Here is a 22,583-nt window from a genome sequence, read left to right as displayed (position 1 = left end):
ATTGTATATTTTTATTGTTTATTGGATTCTGAATAAATTATTTATACATATTATATGAATTTCTTAATGCAAATGCAAAATTTGGTTTTAAGCGTTTTGATGAGCCCGTAACTTCCGTTGTGGAATTTTTGTGATACTTAAGAATAGGTGTACGTCCACAACTTATTTGGGATATATTGAAGCATAGTTGTTGTAGACAGTATAAACATATGTTGGTATCGAGTTTCTCCTTTCAATTTGTGTAGAGATGGCAAGGGCGGGGGGGGGGATGAGATAGTACCGGAGTCGTTCAAAGAGCCCTTCTTTCTATTCTGTTTTGTGCGTGTCAACTATTGATTCTATGCCATCAAAAGGGGGGGGGGGATGAGGAGTGGGTTCGATTAAATCCGCAAAAACTTTAACTCATCTTGCATAATTGGGTTTTTTATTTTCAAATCACCCCACCTTGCCCTGCCTATACATGCCTCGCCCCGCTTCATATATCAAAACAAATCATTTTAGTGAATAATTTTTCTCTGTTAACATGTAACTGTATTATTTTTCTAAGTTTATTTTTCTCTGTTAACATGTAACTGTATTATTTTTCTAAGTTTAAACTTATTATTCTTTATTAAAACAGCTTTTACAATTATTGTCACATAATCAGTAAGTTCCATTTTTTTTCCTTTGGTAACAATAATTCATAAAATAAATAAAACAAATTTGCTTCAATTTCTTTTTTTTTATCTTGCTGTTACGGAAGTATTGTAGTTGCAGTTTTGATTTTCATGTTTGTAAATAACAAACCTACTTATTGAAATAGGTCTATAGAAAATTATTTACTTCAAATCTGCATTCGCTCTGCACCTGTTTGATTCTCTTTAAAAATGTTTGAACTCCACCCTACCCTACCCCGCATTCATCTAAACCCGCCCCGCACAGAAGCTTAAACCCGCCCCATCCCATTTTACATACGTTCCGCTTAGTTGTCATCCCTAAATTTGTGTTTACGGGAAGAAATTAAACTACATTAATTGATTAGAAGTAAGTTGTAATTGATGGATGTTTTTAGATATTTTCAAAAGTTACTTTATTACCTTCTATTGTCATGTCTTTGTACACTTGTTATTTGTTTTCCACCAATTAATTTAATTTTTCCATTATTAAAATATTCTATGTCGACGAACAGACCTCACATGCCTCCTAATAACTCTTCATGGTCAATAAATAACAACTCACTCTATTTAATGTAATTTCTTGACCATCTATTTATTCCACACTCTCAATTAGTATTTAATTTTCAACTCTAATTTTACTATGTTGATCTCAATTTATATGATACCCTTTCTATTTAGGAATACCCGCGAATATTTACGTAATTAATATACTAACAATATCATGTCGTACGAGGCATAAAACTAATAACTAGAATTTGAATTTTTTCAAATTAACAAGTTCAAATTTGACACTATTATATACAAATCAAACATTGATTGTGTAAATGATATTTACACGATTAACTCACTTAGTAGGTAACTATTGATAATTTGGTAAATAATTAATATGTATCACAGGTAAAAAACTCTGTATATGGTCCGTTTATATAACTTAAATCTATTTTATTTTCTTCCCATATGTACTATGAGTCTATGACCAGTTAGTTTGTACATTAATGTCACGTAGTGGGATGATTCTATACGGCAGAGTTCCTCTTTCCCATTGAATAATATAGTTGTGATTAATTAATCCCACAATTAAAGACCATAAGTTTGATGCTGATTTGTTTAATGAATGTAAGAATATTAAACGTGTTATGTTGGTTTTTGATAGCACGGAAATCTGAATAATGTTATGTATCTGAAGAAGTTTCTATAAGTTTTGGACCATAGTAAAACTATAGCATTTATTATGGTAGAATATAGGACACAAATTTACACAAAAGGTGACTTCCCTATTCAAACAGGAAAACTTATATGGAGGGAAGATTTATTTCCTTAAACAAATTTTTTTCCTTCCAAATACAACAAACACTTTTAAACTTTTGATTCAATGTATATTTTGAAGATTTATCTAATTTGAAGGTTTCAAAAGGAGGAGAAAAAAAAAATGCCAGCAGTTTGGTTTGCTTTAAAGAAATCATTGAAGTGCAGATCAGAGATAAAAGATGTGTATGATCCAAGAAGTGATGGGAGAAATTTATGCAAGATAACGACGAAAAAGGAGACGACAGTTAGGTCAGGTTGTTCAAGATCAATTGCAAATCTGAAAGATGTTATACATGGAAGTAAAAGGCATATGGAGAAGCCACCATTACAGAGTCCAAGATCTATTGGGAGCAATGAGCTTTTGAATCCAATTACTCATGAAGTTGTTTTAAGCAATTCAACTTGTGAACTCAAGATTACTAGTTGTAATTTCCAAGATGGTAATGGGAGTAGTGGGAATAATGTTGAGAGTATTTCTGCATTTATGGGTACTTTAAAACCAGGGACCCCTGGTCCTGGAGGACACCATATTGGGTCATCAAGGAAATATAGAGGCTTTGGTAGCCCTATAAGAAAAGGGTCACCTGGGAATTTATCAAGAAAAACAGGGCCTGGATTTGGGGGTGTTGTTTCTAGGCCTAAGGCTTCTTATGGTGCAGATTCCCATGGCTTTTCTGCTTTGACTTGTAACAAATGTGGTGAACAATTTGTCAAGTGGGAAGCTGTTGAAGCACATCATCTCTCCAAACATGCTGGTATATACATCAATCTATTTTGCTTCTTGTTAATGTTATGCTAACTTTTTTTCGGTTTAACCACCCGGTATTGATAGCCACTGGCCTGACTAATCTAAATTCGTGTCGGATATGCCGACCAGAGGGTAAAGCTTCTTACAAAGAAGTTCTTGAACCGTATGGTAGCGGGATCTCAACACCACAGCCTTTTGGTGATATTGTTAATGTTTATCTATTGATTTGGATGAATAAATCAGTGATGGATCTAATCCCTTTCTGAGTAAATGTGAAACTGTGCAGCAATTTAAGAACTGTCTTTTTGATATTTCTTATAAATGATTTCATTACATATCTTTTTGTGTGTGTGTGAATGAGCATATTCTTGTGTCTTGTGTTTTGCAGTGACAGAACTTGTTGAAGGGGAGTCTTCAAGGAAAATTGTAGAGATAATATGCAGAACAAGCTGGTCAAAGCCTGAAACAAGTTCAAATGGGATTGAGAGGATCTTGAAAGTTCACAATATGCAGAAAGTACTAGCTCAATTTGAGGAATATCGCGAATTGGTAAAGATCAAAGCCAGCAAACTCGTTAAGAAACACCCTCGTTGCTTAGCAGATGGGAATGAACTATTAAGATTCCATGGCACAACTGTTGAATGTTCTCTTGGCATCAATGGCTCTTCTAGCCTATGCACATCAGAAAAATGCAAAGTTTGCAAGATTCTAAGGCATGGATTTTCAATCAAGAAGGAAATCAATGGTGGGGTTGGTGTTTTTACAGCATCCACAAGTGGAAGGGCACTAGAAGCTATTGAGGAAAATGATGAAAATATATTATCTTGGAGAAAGGCTTTAATAGTATGTAGAGTGATTGCTGGTAGAGTGCATAGACCATTGGAAAATGTTCAGGAATTGATTGGTCAATCAGGATTTGATTCATTGGCTGGCAAAGTAGGACTCTACTCAAACATTGAAGAACTCTATTTGCTCAATCCTAAAGCTTTGCTTCCTTGCTTTGTGGTGATTTGCAAATCATAAAAACAGATTGTGCATGATCCATTCTCTCATGTAGATCAATTGAGGTTCTTTTAAGTTTAGTGGATTTCATCATTCCATAGTTCTTTTTTTTTTAATCAATAGAGAAGCGTCTTGCTTCTAACAAGTGAAAATTTATTCTTTTGCATTGAGGATATATGGGGATTTCAATCATAGTAATTTCTTGGTGATTTTAACTTGTTACCTAATAGTTAAATGTTCTTAGATCTACTCTAACATGTGACCACAAATATTCGCATAACTCGTCTCAGCCATCAGAACATAGAACGAAATTGGTACACACAAAAAATAGGCTAATTCAGCAGCATTTTGTTCAATTTCTCGTGGAGTCAAATTCTCATGATTAAGAGAATTCTCATTGAATGAAAAATATGAAATTAATCAGATTGATAAAAGTACCATATGAAATTTTCGATTTTCTCCTTCATCCCTATCCCATAAGTACAATGTTTGAATCAATAAAAAATAATCATGAAATATGATAAAATGGGTAAATATTTATTTATTTTTAATCATAATTATCGAGTTCGCCGGATTGGCAAACCTTTGGTGGGGAGCTCGGTAAATATTTATTCACATTAGGTGTGGTGTGAATAACTTGAGAATTCTTTATTCATAGACCCAACAATAAATTAGTTGACCAGTGAATATTAAATATCTCATGGTTAATTATAGAATTTAAAACTAAGTCCTAAACTTCCTACCCTACCGTGGGATGAGGGGAAATCATACTGCTGCCACTTTGGAAAGAATCCATAAAATATGTTATTTTGATCCCTTAATAATTAATTGAGGTGTGCACTTCTGATCCTTCTGCTTATGATTCATTATAATTTTCTAAATAATCAACAGCTACCGCACTTAATTATTCGGGTAATAATGTTAAGTTTGTACTATCATTCAACATTTGAGGATAATGGGTATTAAAATAGTCTAAATATAACATATTTCCTTTGTAAAGTGACCAAAACACACATTTTTGTTCTTTCAAATTAAACATACTTAGTCAAATATTACAAAGACTACAACTAGAATTTAGCAATAACTAAAAATATTATTTCTATATCTAACAACAAAATCAATTTCCTCCAACTCCACACAATGTAACTCATGCGGCAGTAACTAAGTAATAACATTATCTATTTTTGACTGTTTTAAAATTTTTAGATGAACATAACTTTGAAAATTCAGCAAGTTATCAAGAAAAGTTCTGAGTTCAAATATCATAGTCATATGTGCTTGGTTTAAAAAAAAGAAACGTTGAAATATCTAAAATAAATAAATAGAAAGTCCATCTCGAATACTCCCTTTAGTTCAAGATAAATGAATTTTTAGCATTTTTATGTTCCAAGAAAAATAAAATTTTCAAAGTTCAAAGATGTGGAGCAATTAATTTTTCTCAAAATTACTCTTCTTTTTAATAAGTTTTTCAATTATATCTAGTTTTTAAAAAGTTTGGAGAAGAAGCCAAAGAATAATATTGACAAAATATTTTTTAATTAATATCACTAAATAGTGTGTTGCACCCTAAAAAATCATTTAATTTGGATCGTAAGGAGTATAGTTCATATTTTGAAATAAGATATTCAACAAGTTTAATACTGTTGATTCTAGTTGTTGTATACACCTATTATTCATGTTCCCTTATTCAAATTACCAACTGCACGCTTTCATAATTTCATAAATACTTAGAAATGGGGACAAATAAAATTTGAATTGAAACACCAACAATATTTAATTCAGGGGAAGCAAACTCATTCATGAACTTTTGCCTTTGTGTATTCAATAATGACAATGGGTTAAACCTGCAAGAAATCAAAATCTTACTAAAAGATTTATGAGGAGTAGTATTACTCTTTTTCTTTTACAACTAGCACTATTCCTTGGGTCAAATTCATAATACAAGTATATGTAGTAGTCCTTGAAAAATCCAAGAAGAAAGTATAGTATGCATTAATTTTTTGGATTGGACTGCACAAAAATTGGAAATAAATTCTGACACTGACTTGCATCTGCATTTATCACTTCCTAGATAAATTGTCCGCGCGGGTTGGTTGATCTATGGGTCATTTTTCTATGGTGTAAATCCAATCAATTTTAAACAACAAGGCAGAAAAATACAACCTCAGCACATCAATTCTTGCTAAATTTTGCCAGTCAAGAACCCTAGGGATTGTTTTAAGAGGGCATTTGACCATGTTTCACTGTGAAATTTAGAAAAAAAATACTTTTTGATTTTAAAGTGAAAAATAATTTTTGAAAATTGGAAATTGTCTTTGGCCATGAATACAAATTGAAGTTATTTCTGATTTTTTGCGAGTAATTTGAAGTGAAAACATATTTTTGTTGTTTTTCATAAAAATTATAACTGAAAATTGCAAGAGAAGTACGCCTTGTAGTTAGCAATGTGTTACACACATATAAATAATGTTTAGTAATGTATAATAAAGGGGTATAACTATAAACATCACTTATAAATTGTTGCCAAAAAAAGAAGGAAAAAAAAAAGAGCTATAAGGGTGTAAACTGAAATTGTGTGTACGTCCATGCACACTGTTGTGTTGGTTGTATAAATTTTAAAATTACCCAAATGTTATTCATTAGATTTTTCTAAATATTTTTAATTTAATTTAATTTATTTCCCTTTTAGATTAAAGTTGTTTTGCCATGTGTTTCTTGACTGGTAATAGTACAGATAGTTAATTTATTGGTAACTTTACCTAAATCACATAGTGAAAAAGCCCAATTACAACTTATCCCTCATTTTTCTTAAATTATCCGATTTTCTTAATTTTTCCCAGATTTATGATACATTAGTGGTTCTTCTAATACATCACGTTTTGGGTGTATAATAATTAATGTTGTTGATTTATTTATGGATAGTAACGTAATTTAAGTTAGAGTTCCTTGTTGTAATCAATTACTTAGCTAAATAAGGGAATTAACCATACAAAGCGTAACAGTTATAAGAGACTTGAAAAAGTCAAAAAACAGAGCATAAACAAAGCATAGGATCGTACCAAAACTTCAATCCAAAATTCAAAATTCATCAAGCAATTCGAGATGAATATCTCGATTCTTCTGAGACATTCTGGAATTTGGCTATCCGAGATGAGTTATGAACGATACAAAAGTGATGGAATCATAGTGGGCGACAATATATGTTACGTGAATCTAAAATCAACAGTAAAGTTTGATACATTGATAACTGATAAATGACCATTCGACAGATTTAGTGTTGATACATTGAAGATTGTTGGATTAGTTTTCAACTGATTTGTGGTTGATACATAACATCTTGTATTGATATAGGACTAGAATTATTGTTTTTTAAAAGAGATAGGCAGATTGCACTAGTCTGTAGTCTCTAGAAATTAAAAAATAGAGCATGAAAAAAAAAAAACACTGCTCAGTGCTGACAGAAATAAAAAAAATACAGAGCATGAAAGGAGAAGAAGAAGAAGAAGGGGCAGCAGAAGAAGAAGAAGCAGGAGGAGGAGGAGGAGGAGGAGTGGTGCTGAAAATGTACTTGCTAAGGTCGCGAAACAGAGGACTGAAGAAGAAAGAAGAAGAAGAAGGAGAAGAAGAGAGAAGCTGAAGATCGCTCCTGCGAACTGCAAACTGAAGGTCGCGAAGCTGAAGTGGAGAAAAAAAGGGAAAAGAGAATCGTGTTTGTCCAAAACACCAACTTGCCTATTCTCACCTTTTCAATATCGCCTCGCCTCGACTCTCACCAAAGGTGATAACGCTCTCGCCTTTCACAACCCTGGTTAGGCATTATACAGAGCTTACAATATCATTTTCCTTATACGGGCAACCATTTTCAAAACAACTCAATATTCACCCAATAAAGCAATGAACCACCACAGTAGGCATTACTCCACTTCAGAGACCAACTGAAGACCTCAAAAATAAATTTCATCTTAAATTTGAGTTTGATACATTGATAACTGATAGATGACCATTCGACAGATTTAGGGTTGATATATTGAAGATTGTTGAATTAGTTTTCAACTGATTTATGGTTGATACATAACATCTTGTATTGATATAAGTTGTAGATGTATCAGAAGCATTAAAGTTTGATACATGAGAATCTGATACATAAACTTTCATCTTAAATTTGAGTTTGATACATGAGAGTAACTGATACATGACCATTATGTAGTCTGTAATTTTGTAATTTTGAGATTAGCCTCACTTTGTTTAGTAGGGAAAATGTCGATTTTGTCTGTCTGGGGAAGCTTGTGGGAGGATAAGATTAGTCGAGTCTTCTTTCTTATTGGCATTTTTCTCTTCTATTCATGCAGGTTCTTTCTTTTGCTTGCTCTATACGGTTTTTTAATTTGCCTTTTCAGAAAATATAAATTTAAGTGAAAGATAATTATTTGAGAGAGGTTACTGGAATGGATGATAAAGATAATATTAATAAAGAATTTCTCATTTAACTCTAAACAAGTAGACCGCTTGGAGTACCCCTTTACCACTAGATACCATCAGCGACATATCCTATTTAGGCCTAATTGTTCCAAAACATCAACTAATCCCTTGCATCACATGGAAGAAATTGAAATAAGAGAAGAAATAAGTATCTTGCATCTTATGACACTACAAGTAGTAGGAGCAAGTGATTACTACTGCAGCTGAGCATATAGTATTTAGAAATGCACAAGGTTTAGTCAGTAGCAACTGAAGTAGTCAAGAAAAAGACAACCAGTGTGCCATATTATGGTCAGATACAACACAATAACATAACAGTAACAGTACTAGTATCATTCATCTCTTTACAATACTTCCATCATTATACTAAATAACTGTGGCGTGTAACTACAAAGAAAGGCTATTATGCAGCTTCAGCAAAAACCACTTGGGATTTACCATAGTCAAACACTGTGTGATACGGCCCCATGAATACATCTCCAAGAATCCTGCAAGCACATATATAAATATCATTTTAGGACAGCAGCAACATAATATTAGCCTACATGATACTTAAATTTGAGTTTAATACATGAGAGTAACTGATACATGACCATTCGACAAATTTAGTGTTGATACATTGAAGATTGTTGTATTAGTTTTCAACTGATTTGTGGTTGATACATAACATATTATATTGATATAAGTTGTAGATGTATCAGAAGCATTAAAGCTTGATACATGAGAATCTGCTACATAAACAAATGTATCAAAAACAGTAAAGCCTGATACATAAGAATTCGATACAAAAACACGATGTATCAGAAGCATTAAAACTTGATACATAAGAATCTGATACATAAACTAGTTGTATCAGAAGCAGTAAATCTTCAGAAAAAATGATATTTTAAAAAATAAATATATAAACACAATGTATCAGAAGCATTAAAGCTTGATACATGAGAATCTGCTACATAAACAAATGTATCAGAAGCAGTAAAGCTTGATACATGAGAATCCGATATAAAAACACAATGTATAAGAAGCATTAAAGCTTGATACATAAGAATATGATACATAAATTGTCACGCCCCGGGAGGGTACCCTAGACGTGGTCGGCACTCGAAAACCATCGTTGGCCTTCAAGCGAACCACTTGGTCCAATCACACTTCCATTCAATTACATTCTATTAGCAGAAGACTCAATCACATATCCAATCGATAACTAGTAAGGATAAATCTAGTCAAAATGAAACAATTCAACCATATCCACACTACAGTCTATGAAGCTTCTATCAGCAATCTAGGAGGTGCCAATGACAGGTCCATGACTACCACAATTCAAAATAAAGAAAAACTAATCAAAGTAAAAGATAATTTTGGTATCCTCCGGAAACAAGGAGGACTCACCAACTAGCTGGAAATGAATAGATCTTCAACGGTGCGCCTGTTGATGACCTCTAGTACCTGTTTCTGCACCATGAAATGATGTAGGACAAATGGCGTCAGTACGTGGAATGTACGAGTATGTAAAATGGACGAATGAAACATGCATCAAGGTGGGATCGAATCAACTTAGAATCTCAACTCAGAAGAAGGTACAACTCAATCAAGATGTCCTGAGTCTAAACAAAATATGATTTAGACAAGACCAATCACATACAATCCAACCCAATCCATCCCAATCCGACTCAGAGTACTATCAAGACCTATATGAGAGTTTTTCTTATTCGACAACCATCACTAATGAGCCAGTGATAGTACAACAAGTCGATGTTGTTGCCACGTCCGTTCATACCTTACCAGGGTAAGAACGAATCAACAAATCATGGATCCATAACAAATCAAGTCCTATTATATCAGGACAGTAATTTGGGAAACATCCGACTTTAACGGTCCAATCCCTTCCTACGTTTAGCGACGTAGTTATTGGATTCGAGTTATTACTTACTCTTACCCAATTCGGTGCTCGATACTCCTCCCAAGACTCAATGCTTATAAAACTCTATTCAATCAATTCAATCTAATCATATCGACTAGTCTCATTTGGACCCTTGTCAATTCATATGTTGAGTGCTTGCTTACTTTACTTTCTGTTATCATCTTTGACTAGAAAGTGTCTTTCCATAATGTTCTTTTGCCAAACATTATTATTTAATAACTATCCAAGTTTGTCCCATACCAAACCAAACACTTCACGTGAAATTAGAAATTTAATAATGATAGAGTTTAGCTTTTTCTATATTATTAGAATATATCAAAGTGGAAGTATTATATGAATATACTAATAGAAATATAACTTTTTCTTAAATATAAATTAATTACATAATGCTAATAGCATTCCATTGAGGCAACAACTTACAGAGATTGAGTTCATGTTGTATAACTAAAAGGTTAAATTAAATATTATCCCCATCTTGTTTCTAACAATTTGGATCTTGAATGTGTTAAATTAATGAAAACATACTAACCAACATTTCAGTATTCTTTCTATGCTCCATCATTTGTTAATTGAATTAAACTGTAACGTACCAACGGATTCCCAGTTAATGCAGCTCAACAATTTAGGATACTCAAATATTTAAGTTTATAACAAAGATATATTTAACAACTCATATCAATCAACCCATATCAAACATAAAGCATTTATCAATTTCTCAACTTATCAATATCAACATAACAAAATCAAGTTAATAGATGTATGAACTCATTAGGACATAAATCTATCAAGAAAACCCAATTTCTATGAAAATTAAATCTCAAAGAAGATGTAGGGCACATGGTGAATTCAATTCATGTTTTTAGTAGCCTTACATACCTTAGTGTAGATATTGAAGAAACCTTGATGTTAGGTTTTCAATGGGAACTTGAATCCTTGAGTTTGAGAGGATTTTATTGGAGATAATTTGAGAGAGAAGGGGATGAAGATTAGGGTTATTTGGAGAGGCAAAAGACTGAAATTATGATCCAAAACGCGTCCAGTTGTGTATATAGATATTAGATAATTTTACCAAAATATCCCTATAAAATCTGGAAAATCTGCCAAAGTTCGCTGCAGGTCCTCTCTGTTCGACCAAGCATAACTTATGACTCCGAACTCAGAAAAATACAATCTTGGTGGCGTTGCAAAGAAGACTCAAAGACCTTTAATTTAATAGGTTGTGGTCCACCCAGTTTATTATATTCAAAGAGATATGGTTGTTGAAAGTTGACCCTTATACGAACTCATTCGGAAACTTAGCCGAGATGAATTCTTTGGACTTGGCTTGGGTTTAGGGATCCCTTAAAATCCTAAATCACATATAATATCCTTAAATTACTTAGGAATTGATCCTAACTCATGCATTCACTTTAAAATCATCGAGTACGATCCTATACGTACATGAAAAATGATCCGAATCTTAGCAAAAATTTTTGGGGTGTTACATAAACAAGATGAATCAGAAGCAGTAAAGCTTGATACATGAGAATCCGATACAAAAACACGATGTATCAGAAGTATTAAAGCTTGATACATAAGAATCTGATACATAAACTAGATGTATCAGAAGTAGTAAATCTTCAGAAAAAACGATATTTTAAAAAAATAATTATATAAACACAATGTATCAGAAGCAGTAAAGCTTTATAAATAAGAATTTGATACAAAAACACGATGTATCAGAAGCATTAAAGCTTGATACATAAGAATCTGATACATAAACAAGATGTATCAGAAGCAGTAAAGCTTGATACATGAGAATCCGATATAAAAACACGATGTGTCAAAAGCAGTAAAGCTTGATACATGAGAATTCGATACAAAAACACGATGTATCAGAAATATTAAAGCTTAATAAATGAGAATCTGATACAAAAATACGATGTATCAGAAGCATTAAAGCTTGATACATAAGAATCTGATATATAAACTAGATGTATCAGAAGCAGTTAATCTTAAAAAAAACGACAATTGTAAAAAAACAGAGCTCGTCGTAACCTTCCCAAGATGAATCAGAACCCGATCCATTGTTGAATAAAGTATTTTGTAACAGAGGATTTTTTCCGAGGCTGAGAAGATGGCGGCGAGCTCGTACCCACAACCGCAGTTCATGACAAGCACTGGAAATAAGACCCTTTCAATCAGCCACTAATTGATGATATCAAATATGATCGGATTATTGTACCCGATGTCTGTTTTCTCTTACCCCTGCATCATCTTTGGTGAAACAAGTTTTTTTTTGATTTTTATTTAAATGTGTGAGACTAACACTAAAAGATGGAGTGGATTCCATATATATCAGTGAACAATATGAGTAAAAAAAAAAGTTACAGAAGAAACAGAGAAAATCGAAGGAGGTGAGAATGAAGTGAGATTTCAAATAAGAAAAAACTTGAATATACCTTACTTAGAAGCTTGACATTGAGTAATAGATGGACTGAAATTGGAAAAAAAAATTGCCGAGGACGAAGCTATAGATTAGAAGTGAATTTAGGATATTTGATATAAGTTAAATGTGATGTATCTGTGAGAGAGTGAGAGAGTTAATAAAAGAGGAATTTTTGATATTTTTACAAATGGTAGAAAATATTAGTAAATATAATAATATAACATGTGTAAATAAGTAATTTTCCCTAATTTATTTATACTCAAAATATGTCGTCATCCTTTGTGGATAATGGAGTTGAACAAAAGTTGTCGATGGGCAAATATTGAGAATTGCCCAAACTTCTCGCTAGGGCTGTACAGGGCAAACCGATAAACCGCACCAAACCGACAAACCTAACCAAACCGGAAAAAAACCCGACTAGTGGTTTGGTTTGACTTGGTTTGGTGTTTGAAAAAAAAACCCGACCATTATAGGGTTGGTTTGGTTTTAACTAAAAAAAGTCAAACCGAACCCAAACCGACCCGATTATAGATATACTACTTTTAAATTATGTTATACATAAAAATATTTATTAAAATGTAATTTATAAATATTTTTTAAAATTTTTTCATAATTTTTATTTTCTTTCTTACATTTAGATTTGAACTTGAGAAGCCCATTTAAATAATATACAAAAAAAACTCATCTTATAAAGTTATATTATAAAGTTAAAACTTCAAACAGTGTTCTGCATCCATCTTATATGTTGATATTTTGTACTAGAACTCTTTTTAAGAAGCACTGCTCTGTGCTTTTTATTAGATACTATGAAAAACCCGAAAAAACCCAAAAAACCCGAGAAACCCGAGAAACCCGAAAAAACCGAGAAAAATTGATATCGAAAAACCCGATTTTTATTGGTTTGGTTTGGTTTATAGATTTAATAACCCGATACAAATGGTTTGGTTTGGTTTGTAAAAAATCCGAACCAACCCGGTTCATGTACAACCCTACTTCTCGCAGTGCCACAATTTAGCCCAAGTCCACCTTGAAGAGTTCCTCTGATGGACACAAACCTTGCATCCAATAGCATTCAAATCCAAAGCAAAAGAGAAAGGAAGAGAGTTTTTTTTCCTTTCGATATTCAGAGCCAGAATCGGAGCCCGACTAAATTTGAATCTCGCACTGCATAGCCCATTCGGGGGTTGCGCTTCCAATAAGATTTTATCTATACCAAAGGCTCGAACTTGAGATCTCTAATTAAGGGTGAATCAATCTCACCACTGCACCACAGCCCATGTTGATAAAAGAAAGACAATTATGAAGTGATCGAAGAATACAAAGCAGATAGATGTTGATTGGGCGCGAAGAGGAAATTATTATGGACATCTTCAGCAGGTTACTTGTACCGTCTCTTCTTCTATATCAAAGGTATAGGATACACTGGTGCTATTAAATCTAGGGTTAGTACAACCACAATATCATACATGCATGTATGTATGTGGCCTACCCATTAAATAAACGTTTATTGCAAATTAGTCATGCATATATTGATATTTTTAGGGGTCGTTTGATTATTGGGGATAGCCAAGGATATCCTATAGATTGGGATAAGTTGAGATATCCCAAGGAATTAGCTATCCTATGCACTCTCTATATAAGATAACTAATTCCATCATTTTAATACAAAATATATCAAGAGACTATGGGATAACTCATTCCATTATTTTAGTACAAAATATAACGGGAGACTACTTAATATTCATAATATACTGCGGAATAAAATAATTTTGCATTTTATTCTAGATTTTTTATCCCTTATCCGACCAACAAACAATCCCTTAGAGTCTAGTATATTTTCACAAGCGAATAAACGTGTCTTTTACATTCATTAGATACATACAAAGTACTCACATAACTTAGGATTGGGGACCATTAATTACTCAGAATTTCATACGACAAGACTACCTCAAAAGAAAAGTCGAGCAAGCTGGGTTGTTAAAAATTTGAATGTCACTCTATTTGTGGGCTCAAATTTCAATTGATGTTACTTTAGACTTCATCGTGTATATAAACTGTACAGTACATTAATCAATGTGCTCCAATCACATCTATCTTCTTACATTCTAGTTAGGATCCCTAGAATATTGTTGTTCAATACTTCAATATATATTTTTTTCTTTTAAAAAAAAAAGACTAGTGAGCAGCAATCTTTCTTTTGTAACCAAATAAATTCTGAATCATTAATTTGGTGAGAGTAAGATGGATCAAAGCCTTATTCAACGACGAAATGCTAATTACAAGCCAAATATTTGGAAGTACGACATCCTCCAGTCACTTAAAAGTCAATATTCAGTAAGTTTAATTTGTGATTGTTTTTTATATTTGTTATACTCAAAATAAAATATGTTAATTGCTATATCAGAAGTTTATAATATATCGTAATAGTGCAAAAATTCTTTAATCTATATCAATCTATATAAAAGTTATAAGACAAACACGTATATATAGAAAATTATATAGAGACACATGCATCCCTAGAATATTGTCTGGTATGTTTTCACAAGCAAATAAACGTGTGTGTCAAAATTAAGTCATTCAAAATTATTAAATTACACTGTATATATAGAAAATTATATGAAGTATAGAGGTCATGATATATTATTTTTCATGCATATGTATTAATTTTTTAACACCCTTAACGAAATTTTTAACTTCGCCACTAATATAATTATAGTACTCAACAACTTAATATATTAGGATTGAGGTCTATTACTTAGTATTTCTTAGGACCCACGGTGTATCATGAAATAACACCTAACATGGGTGTGTTGGGTTATTAATATATAAACATCACTCTATTTGTCCCTCAAATTTCATTGAATGTTAAAGACTTCATCGTCTATTTATATATAAATCGTTACACTAATCAATATGCATCGCCTCTTCCAATCACATTTCTCCTCTTCTTCTTACATTCTAGCTAGCTACGATCCCTAGAATATTGTTGCACTTCAAAATAAATAAGTTACCTGCTTTATTAGATGTTTATAATACATATTTCGGATCTCGAATCGAGGAGAGTCAATTCCGAGTCCTTCTCTCAATTAAAAGGGAAGGTACCCCTGCGAAGGGATTGATAATGTAAAAATTCTTTAAATTATCAATTTCTATAAAAGTTAAATGATTTGATCCAGAATATAAGACAAATACTACCTTTACCTTAAGAAGACAAAAAATCTTTATGCAAATTTGTAGCAGCTGATACTTTAATTTAATATTGTGTCACGATGGGTTATTAGAAGCCAATCAAAAAGTTTATATTTTTAAACTTTCGTCGTTTTGCTACTTGTCGTACAAGACGTTGTTAATTATAATGCGGAAAAAAGGGAAGGAGGTTAAAATCAAGCGTTTACCATCATGTGGAAAGTTATAGCTGATAATAAGGGTATAACTTTGTTTCTTAATTAAACTCACTAAATAAACATCATATTCGCTAATTACTCTTAACGTTTACGTGAGGAATAACGAGAGTTGTTCTTTTATATGCAGGAAGAGAAGTACAAAAGAGAAGTTCAAAAGTTGAAAGAGGAAGTTTTGTGCCTTCTGGCAGAAACAGTGAATCCATTGACCAAATTAGAGCTTATAGACAGCATAAACAAAATGTCCCTCTCCCATCTCTTTGACAAGGAAATCATGGTGTCTCTACAAGACATGGAATATGCAAAGAAGAAGGATTCACGCACTCAAATGGATCTCTATTCTACTGCCTTATATTTTAGGATTTTTAGGCAGTATGGATATTATGTGCCACAAGGTACGTACACAAATATGTATCTTAAATACTACTGTAGATCTATATAATAAGGTATTTCACCATAAACTTAATTCTTTGGCTCAAATTAAACCTCTCGCAGTGTTAAATTATATCCATCTCCAGTCAAACATCGATCATCACATAATTTGAGAGTACATAGCGGATTTAATTTGAGGCGGTTTATAAGGAAACTGATTTCCATAAACTTATACTATTTGTAACACAGATGTATTCCTTAGCTATATGGATGAAATGGGTGAACAATTCGAGGTAGACCCAAATATGGATCCAAAAACAATGATGCAACTACTTGAAGCCTCTCACTTGGCCTTAAAGGATGAGAATATATTGAATGAGGCTAGAATATTTTGCACTAGCAATCTGAAAAGTTCCAATGACACCATTCCACTGCATTGGATGGTGGAATGGTACAACACCACAAGGCAAATCTCCAAAGAGGAAAATGAGGAAAAGGGGTCAAATTTGAAGTTTCTTCAACTAGCTAAACTCAACTTCAATATGGTCCAAGCTGAGCATCAAAAAGATCTTGTGGATATTTTGAGGTAGAGAAGTTTTATGCGTTGTACGTTAGTGCAAAGATATTTTACATTATTATCTGATCATGTACAAGATAATTACATGTTAATTGGTCTCTTGATGAGATTTAATGGATAATTACTCGGTAAATATATAGTAATAACCTGCTATCAAAGGTAAACAATTCACTAATAGTGATTTTTTTTCAAAATATTGTCGGTGCATATAACTGTCATGTAGAGTTTAACTTTGTCATAAATTTTAGCTTTCATACGTACACTGATAACAGGAGAAAAATTACACTATCATGTCACCTACAAAAATAAGAGTTTAAGTTTCTATGTACAGATAATGAAAAAAAAAATTATTTACTTAATCAGATCACTTTGTTACATGTAGATTTATTGATACTCATTAATTGATAATATGTCTTGACTAAAATAAAAATTAACCTGCTATCACATGTTCTTGAACTCGTAATGACATGGAAGCAACTTTATTAGTTACTCCGGCTCCCCTTCAAATATTAATTACATCCAAAGCGTGTATAAGTTAAATTTTCGAGAAAAATAATAAAAACAGACATTCTGAAAAGAAAAAAAGAAAGAATTTTTTGATTTGTTTATTTAAAAGGAAGATATTCTTAAAGGGAGACAACAAAATTGACGTCTATATATCTTGTCGTGTTGTTTGGATTAATTAATGTAAAAAAAAGAAATAGAGACAGTTGACAATTGACATGGCTGTTGTGTTACGTTGTTAATTTGCTCCTAGGTGGTGGAGGAATTTGAGACTGATAGAACATGTAAGCTTCAGCAGAGATCGAATTGTCGAAAGCTTTTTGTGGTCAGTGGGTGTTGCTTTTGAGCCTCAACATTCTAATTTCAGGAATTGGCTCACCAAAGCTATCACTTTCATTATAGTAATTGACGATGTCTACGACATTTATGGCTCTTTGAAACACCTACAAGTCTTCACCGATGCTGTTGTCAGGTATAACAAATATTACTATTATATTTTATCCCTAGCATATTTTTTTTCGATTGGAATGCGGTCCTTTTCCAAACTCTGCTAGTTAATGCGAAATATTTTGTGCAGCTACATTGTTTTTTGGCAAATAGAAATGCAAGCCTAAAACTTTTAGCATCAACTATTCTTTTCCTCTTTTCAGATGGGACCCTAAGGAGGTTGAGCAATTACCATCATGTATGCAAATCTGTTTTTGGAAACTATATGATACCACAAATGATGTAGCTCTTGAAATTCAGCAACAAAAAGGCTGCAAATTTCCAGTGTCAACATATCTACAAAAAGTGGTATATATATAATTAATTAATTAATTAAATTTTCTATGATTTAATTAACTTAATCACTACATGACACAAATATAACACGAAATTAAAATAAAACGTTTTCAGTGGGCAGAATTTTGCAAAGCACTGCTTGTGGAAGCCAAATGGGATTCAAAGGGTCATACACCAACATTTGGTGAATATTTAGATAATGGATGGAAATCATCAGGTGGCACTGTGCTATCTCTTCATATTCTTCTTGGTTTGGCTCAGGATTTCTCCCAAGTTGATGATTTTCTGGAAAATGAACAAGACCTTATATACTATTCCTCCCTTATAATCCGACTTTGCAACGACCTTGGGACTTCAACCGTAAGTCATTATATTTTAGATGACCTGATATTGTGAAAAGATTAATTACATGATCGATTAGTACTGTATTTATAGATATTGAATTCGATCTCACATTTTCGTGTACAGGCTGAACTGGAAAGAGGTGATGTGTCTTCATCTATCTTGTGTTACATGAGAAAATCAAATGTAAAGGAAGATGTAGCAAGGGATCATATCAAAGAGATGGTGATGGAAACATGGAAGAAAATGAACAAACATTGTTTAGAGAATTCATCACCATTAATAAAGTATATAATGAATATGGCCCGTGTTGCGCATTTCATATATCAAAATGGAGATGGATTTGGTGTTCAAGATAAACAAACCAGAAAACAAATCTTATCCTCTTTGATTCAACCTCTTCCTCTCAATTGACAAGAAAATGTACGTATGCAATAGGCATATTTGGATTATTAGAGAAAAATTATTTAATGGGAGTAGCGGATATGTAATAAGTCCTTTTCTTTTTTTTGTTTGGTGGTAAATCTTGAAATTTAGCATTTAACAACCATTTCTGTCAACAGCCACTAAAAATGTAATGTATTACTAGTACTTTTGAGGGATTAAATAAAAGGTTGTTTGGAAGAGTACTTCTCTATTGCTGGTACCATATAAAAGTATGTCATTTCTATAGATATTTTGATTGAATTAGTGAAAAATGAAAAAATAGTAATGTTTTATACATAAAAATTCAGAAGGTTCTCACTATTTTAGTAAAAAATTATTTTTTACTGTGCATTTTTTCCGGTGAGCTAATTCGATGAGATATGTTCTATAATATAAATTTCCTATTTATTTGCGATAGAAAAATCTTTATTTTTAGTAATAGTGTAATTTACTTGGTAAAATAATCGCGTTATTCATAAGGAGTATTAATAATAAATCTATAAATTTTCATAAGGAGTATTAATAAAAATCGTTATATGTATGGTTTTTCTTTTCCAGATTTTCAGTATATTATCAAGGAAAAAGGGTTAAATTTGACTTCTGCTATGTTGAAAGAATCAATTTTACTCTATTATTATAGTATTTGCACAAAAATATTCCAGCAATTATCAAACTGGTTCAAATATACCTCTCTTCCATTAGAGTTGTCCAACGTGGGTGCTCAATCCAATGTAACGTACACTAAGGTGGAAGCTCATTAATCTCATGTAATACTGACATTTTTATGAGGTGGACATCATGTGGCATGTCACTTCACCGCCTCTAATAACACTTTTTAACCGTCCCTCCACTTCTTCTTCCCTTACTAACACTGCCTCCCCCTTCACCACCATTGCTACCATCAACACCGCATGGCCATTTTAATTTCACCACTAACAATAAATATCAAATATTACAAGGTGACCCTTTAAAATTTTGACTGTTATTTTTTTGTTGTTGAAATTATTATATATGTCCAGTGGAAGTCAAAAAATTATGTACTCTTAAGTGCTAATTTTGGTAGAAAATGACGTATATCTAACTCGAATCTTTTCCACATGAAGTAAATTAATAATGGCGTTATGCACAAGGGCGATTGCATAAGTAAATTAATAATCGCGTTATTCATAAGGGCGATTGCATCAAGTTTCAAAGAAGAAAAGTAAATGGTCAACCAGCATTAATTTATATGCTAGAAGAAGAAAACCAATTGAGTTTGTATACACTACGATAAAAAAAAAACTTTTAGCGGTAATAAATATTCACATTAACAAAGAGTGTTAAAACTTTTACCGGCATTAGTTAATTGTTATTAGATTCAATATCGCTATAAACTTTAGCGACATTTACAAAGAGTATTAATTGCCTCTAAAAAGACATTTTTAGTGACAATTAAGCTATTGCCGTTAATTAATTGCCGCTAAAAATTATTTTTGATGTAGGAAGAGGGACTTGCATATGGTATTCATCGACCTAGAAAAGGCTTATGATAAAGTCCCAAGAGAAATACTATGAACATGTTTGGAGGCTAAAGGTATACCTATGGCATACATTAGGGTGATCAAGGACATGTACGAGGGAGCCAAAACCAGGGTAAGGACAGTAGGAGGGGACTCAGAGCACTTCCCAGTGGTGATGGGGTTGCATCAAGGATCAGCTCTTAGTCCTTTTTTATTTGCCTTGGTGATAGATGGATTGACGCGACAAATTCAAGGTGCGGTGCCATGGTGTATGCTTTTCGCGGATGACATAGTCCTGATCGATGAGACCCGCCGCGGAGTTAACGCTAAGCTGGAGGATTGGAGACATACCTTGGAGTCTAAAGGGTTTAAGTTGAGTAGGACAAAGACAGAGTACTTAGAGTGCAAGTTCAGTGAGACACCTCAGGAGGTTGGCATTGAAGTTAGGCTTGGTGCTCAGGCCATCCAAAAGAGAAGTAGTTGCAAGTATCTTGGGTCTATCATGCAAGGCAGCGGGGAGATTGACGATGATGTCACACATCGTATTGGGGTAGGGTGGATGAAATAGAGGCTCGCTTTCGGAGTGCTATGTGACAAGAATGTGCCACCAAAACTTAAGGGCAAGTTCTACAAAGTGGTGGTTAGACCGGCTATGCTGTATGGGGCGGAGTGTTGGCGAGTTAAGACTTCTCACATTCAAAAGATGAAAGTTGCTGAGATGAGAATGCTGAGATGGATGTGTGGGCACACCAGGAGCGACAGGATTAGAAATGAGGCTATTCGGGACAAGGTAGGAGTGGCCTCGGTGGAAGACAAGATGCGGGAAATGCGACTGAGATGGTATGGACATGTGAAGAGGAGAGACACAGATGCCCCAGTGCGGAGGTGTGAGAGGCTGGCCATGGATGGTTACAGAAGAGGTAGGGGTAGGCCGAAGAAGTATTGGGGAGAGGTGATTAGACAGGACATGACGCAGTTACAGCTTACGGAGAACATGACCTTAGATAGGAGGGTGTGGAGGACCCACATTAGGGTAGAAGGCTAGTTCATAGTCTCATTATTCTTCTCTATTCATAGGCGTAGTAGTGCATTACGATCTCTTGCGCTTTGACTTCTGATTTCTGTTATTTCTGTTATTATTTATTACTTTCTATGCTTTGATTACTCAATTTTACCTGTGACGCTTTCATTATTTATTTAATCGTTATTTGTTATTTGTATTTATTTATTTGTATTTATTTGTTATCTATTCGTTATTTGTTTGTTGTTTTTCTCATAAAGCTTTTAATTTTCTATTCTTATCTAACATTTTTTTTATGCATTTATGCTTTTACTGAGCCGAGGGTCTCCAGGAAACAGCCGTCCTACCTTGGTAGGAGTAAGGTCTGCGTACATTCTACCCTCCCCAGACCCCATGTTGTGGGATTTCACTGGGTTGTTGTTGTTGTTGTCCTGAAATTAATATTTCCGTGTCCACGCAATAATTTCCTCAACTTCCATAGCTTACAACGTTTTTTCGTATTTTTAAGTTGCTTTTCGAATTTAAGGAGGTCCAATTCCATTGTGTATATATAATCTATAACTATGTATCATAGTTGTATATATGCATTCATATACACTATTTAGATATTGCATCAGTTCATGACCTCATCAACGAGCCGAATTCTTCTTTTAATTTCGAGCAACTTAAATCTCCTTTAAACAATCCAATTTTTTTATATGAGTTTCTCTCAATATTTTAAGTTTTTAATAAATTATTCACTCGGAACAATTCGTGTTTTTGAAAGCTCAAATTTGAAATTTGAGCTAAGCATTGAATAGACAAAGGCCTATTTGCTCGACTGATACACTCAAATAAAATTGCAGTACCGTAGATGTTATTAAGGAGCTTAGCTTTAAAATATAAAAGAAATTCAATTTTTTCTTCTTAAAAAATAGGTGCAATGTATAGAATAGAATTAAAAAAAATACCCCTGTATCACGGTGACGGCCACCATATATTAACTTAAAACGAAAAATCAAAGATTCTTACAACATTTCCCTCAACATCATCATATGATATCATCACACGTTGATTCACTTCATCAACTCCTAAAATACATATATAAACAAAACGTTAACACTAAAACAATTAAAA

The 22,583-nt window shown here is 33.0% G+C and overlaps 2 protein-coding genes across 2 annotated transcripts; both read left to right on the top strand.

The window, feature by feature from the left end:
- Positions 1 to 1,901: 1,901 nt before the first annotated feature.
- On the top strand, positions 1,902 to 3,929 carry LOC129873305 (uncharacterized). Its single transcript, XM_055948375.1, has 2 exons — positions 1,902 to 2,719; positions 3,101 to 3,929. The coding sequence occupies exons 1-2, from the start codon at positions 2,086 to 2,088 to the stop codon at positions 3,733 to 3,735; spliced, it is 1,269 nt and encodes a 422-aa protein (XP_055804350.1). The 5' UTR covers positions 1,902 to 2,085; the 3' UTR covers positions 3,736 to 3,929.
- A 10,802-nt stretch (positions 3,930 to 14,731) lies between these two features.
- On the top strand, positions 14,732 to 19,150 carry LOC129875112 (alpha-farnesene synthase-like). Its single transcript, XM_055950544.1, has 7 exons — positions 14,732 to 14,876; positions 16,074 to 16,338; positions 16,565 to 16,901; positions 17,650 to 17,868; positions 18,047 to 18,191; positions 18,294 to 18,539; positions 18,648 to 19,150. The coding sequence occupies exons 1-7, from the start codon at positions 14,784 to 14,786 to the stop codon at positions 18,933 to 18,935; spliced, it is 1,593 nt and encodes a 530-aa protein (XP_055806519.1). The 5' UTR covers positions 14,732 to 14,783; the 3' UTR covers positions 18,936 to 19,150.
- The last annotated feature ends 3,433 nt before the right edge of the window (positions 19,151 to 22,583 follow it).

This window comes from Solanum dulcamara, chromosome 11, assembly GCF_947179165.1.
Source record: "Solanum dulcamara chromosome 11, daSolDulc1.2, whole genome shotgun sequence".
Classification (NCBI taxonomy): Eukaryota; Viridiplantae; Streptophyta; class Magnoliopsida; order Solanales; family Solanaceae; genus Solanum; species Solanum dulcamara.
This window is presented reverse-complemented; position numbering and strand designations above follow the sequence as displayed.

Excerpts from the sequence above, each read along its gene's own strand:
- LOC129873305 (XM_055948375.1), top strand. The coding sequence starts at position 2,086 with ATGCCAGCAGTTTGGTTTGCTTTAAAGAAATCATTGAAGTGCAGATCA. Across the intron at positions 2,720-3,100 it reads TCATCTCTCCAAACATGCTG|TGACAGAACTTGTTGAAGGG; the intron begins GTATATACATCA and ends TGTGTTTTGCAG.
- LOC129875112 (XM_055950544.1), top strand. The coding sequence starts at position 14,784 with ATGGATCAAAGCCTTATTCAACGACGAAATGCTAATTACAAGCCAAAT. Across the intron at positions 14,877-16,073 it reads CACTTAAAAGTCAATATTCA|GAAGAGAAGTACAAAAGAGA; the intron begins GTAAGTTTAATT and ends TTTTATATGCAG. Across the intron at positions 16,339-16,564 it reads TGGATATTATGTGCCACAAG|ATGTATTCCTTAGCTATATG; the intron begins GTACGTACACAA and ends TTTGTAACACAG.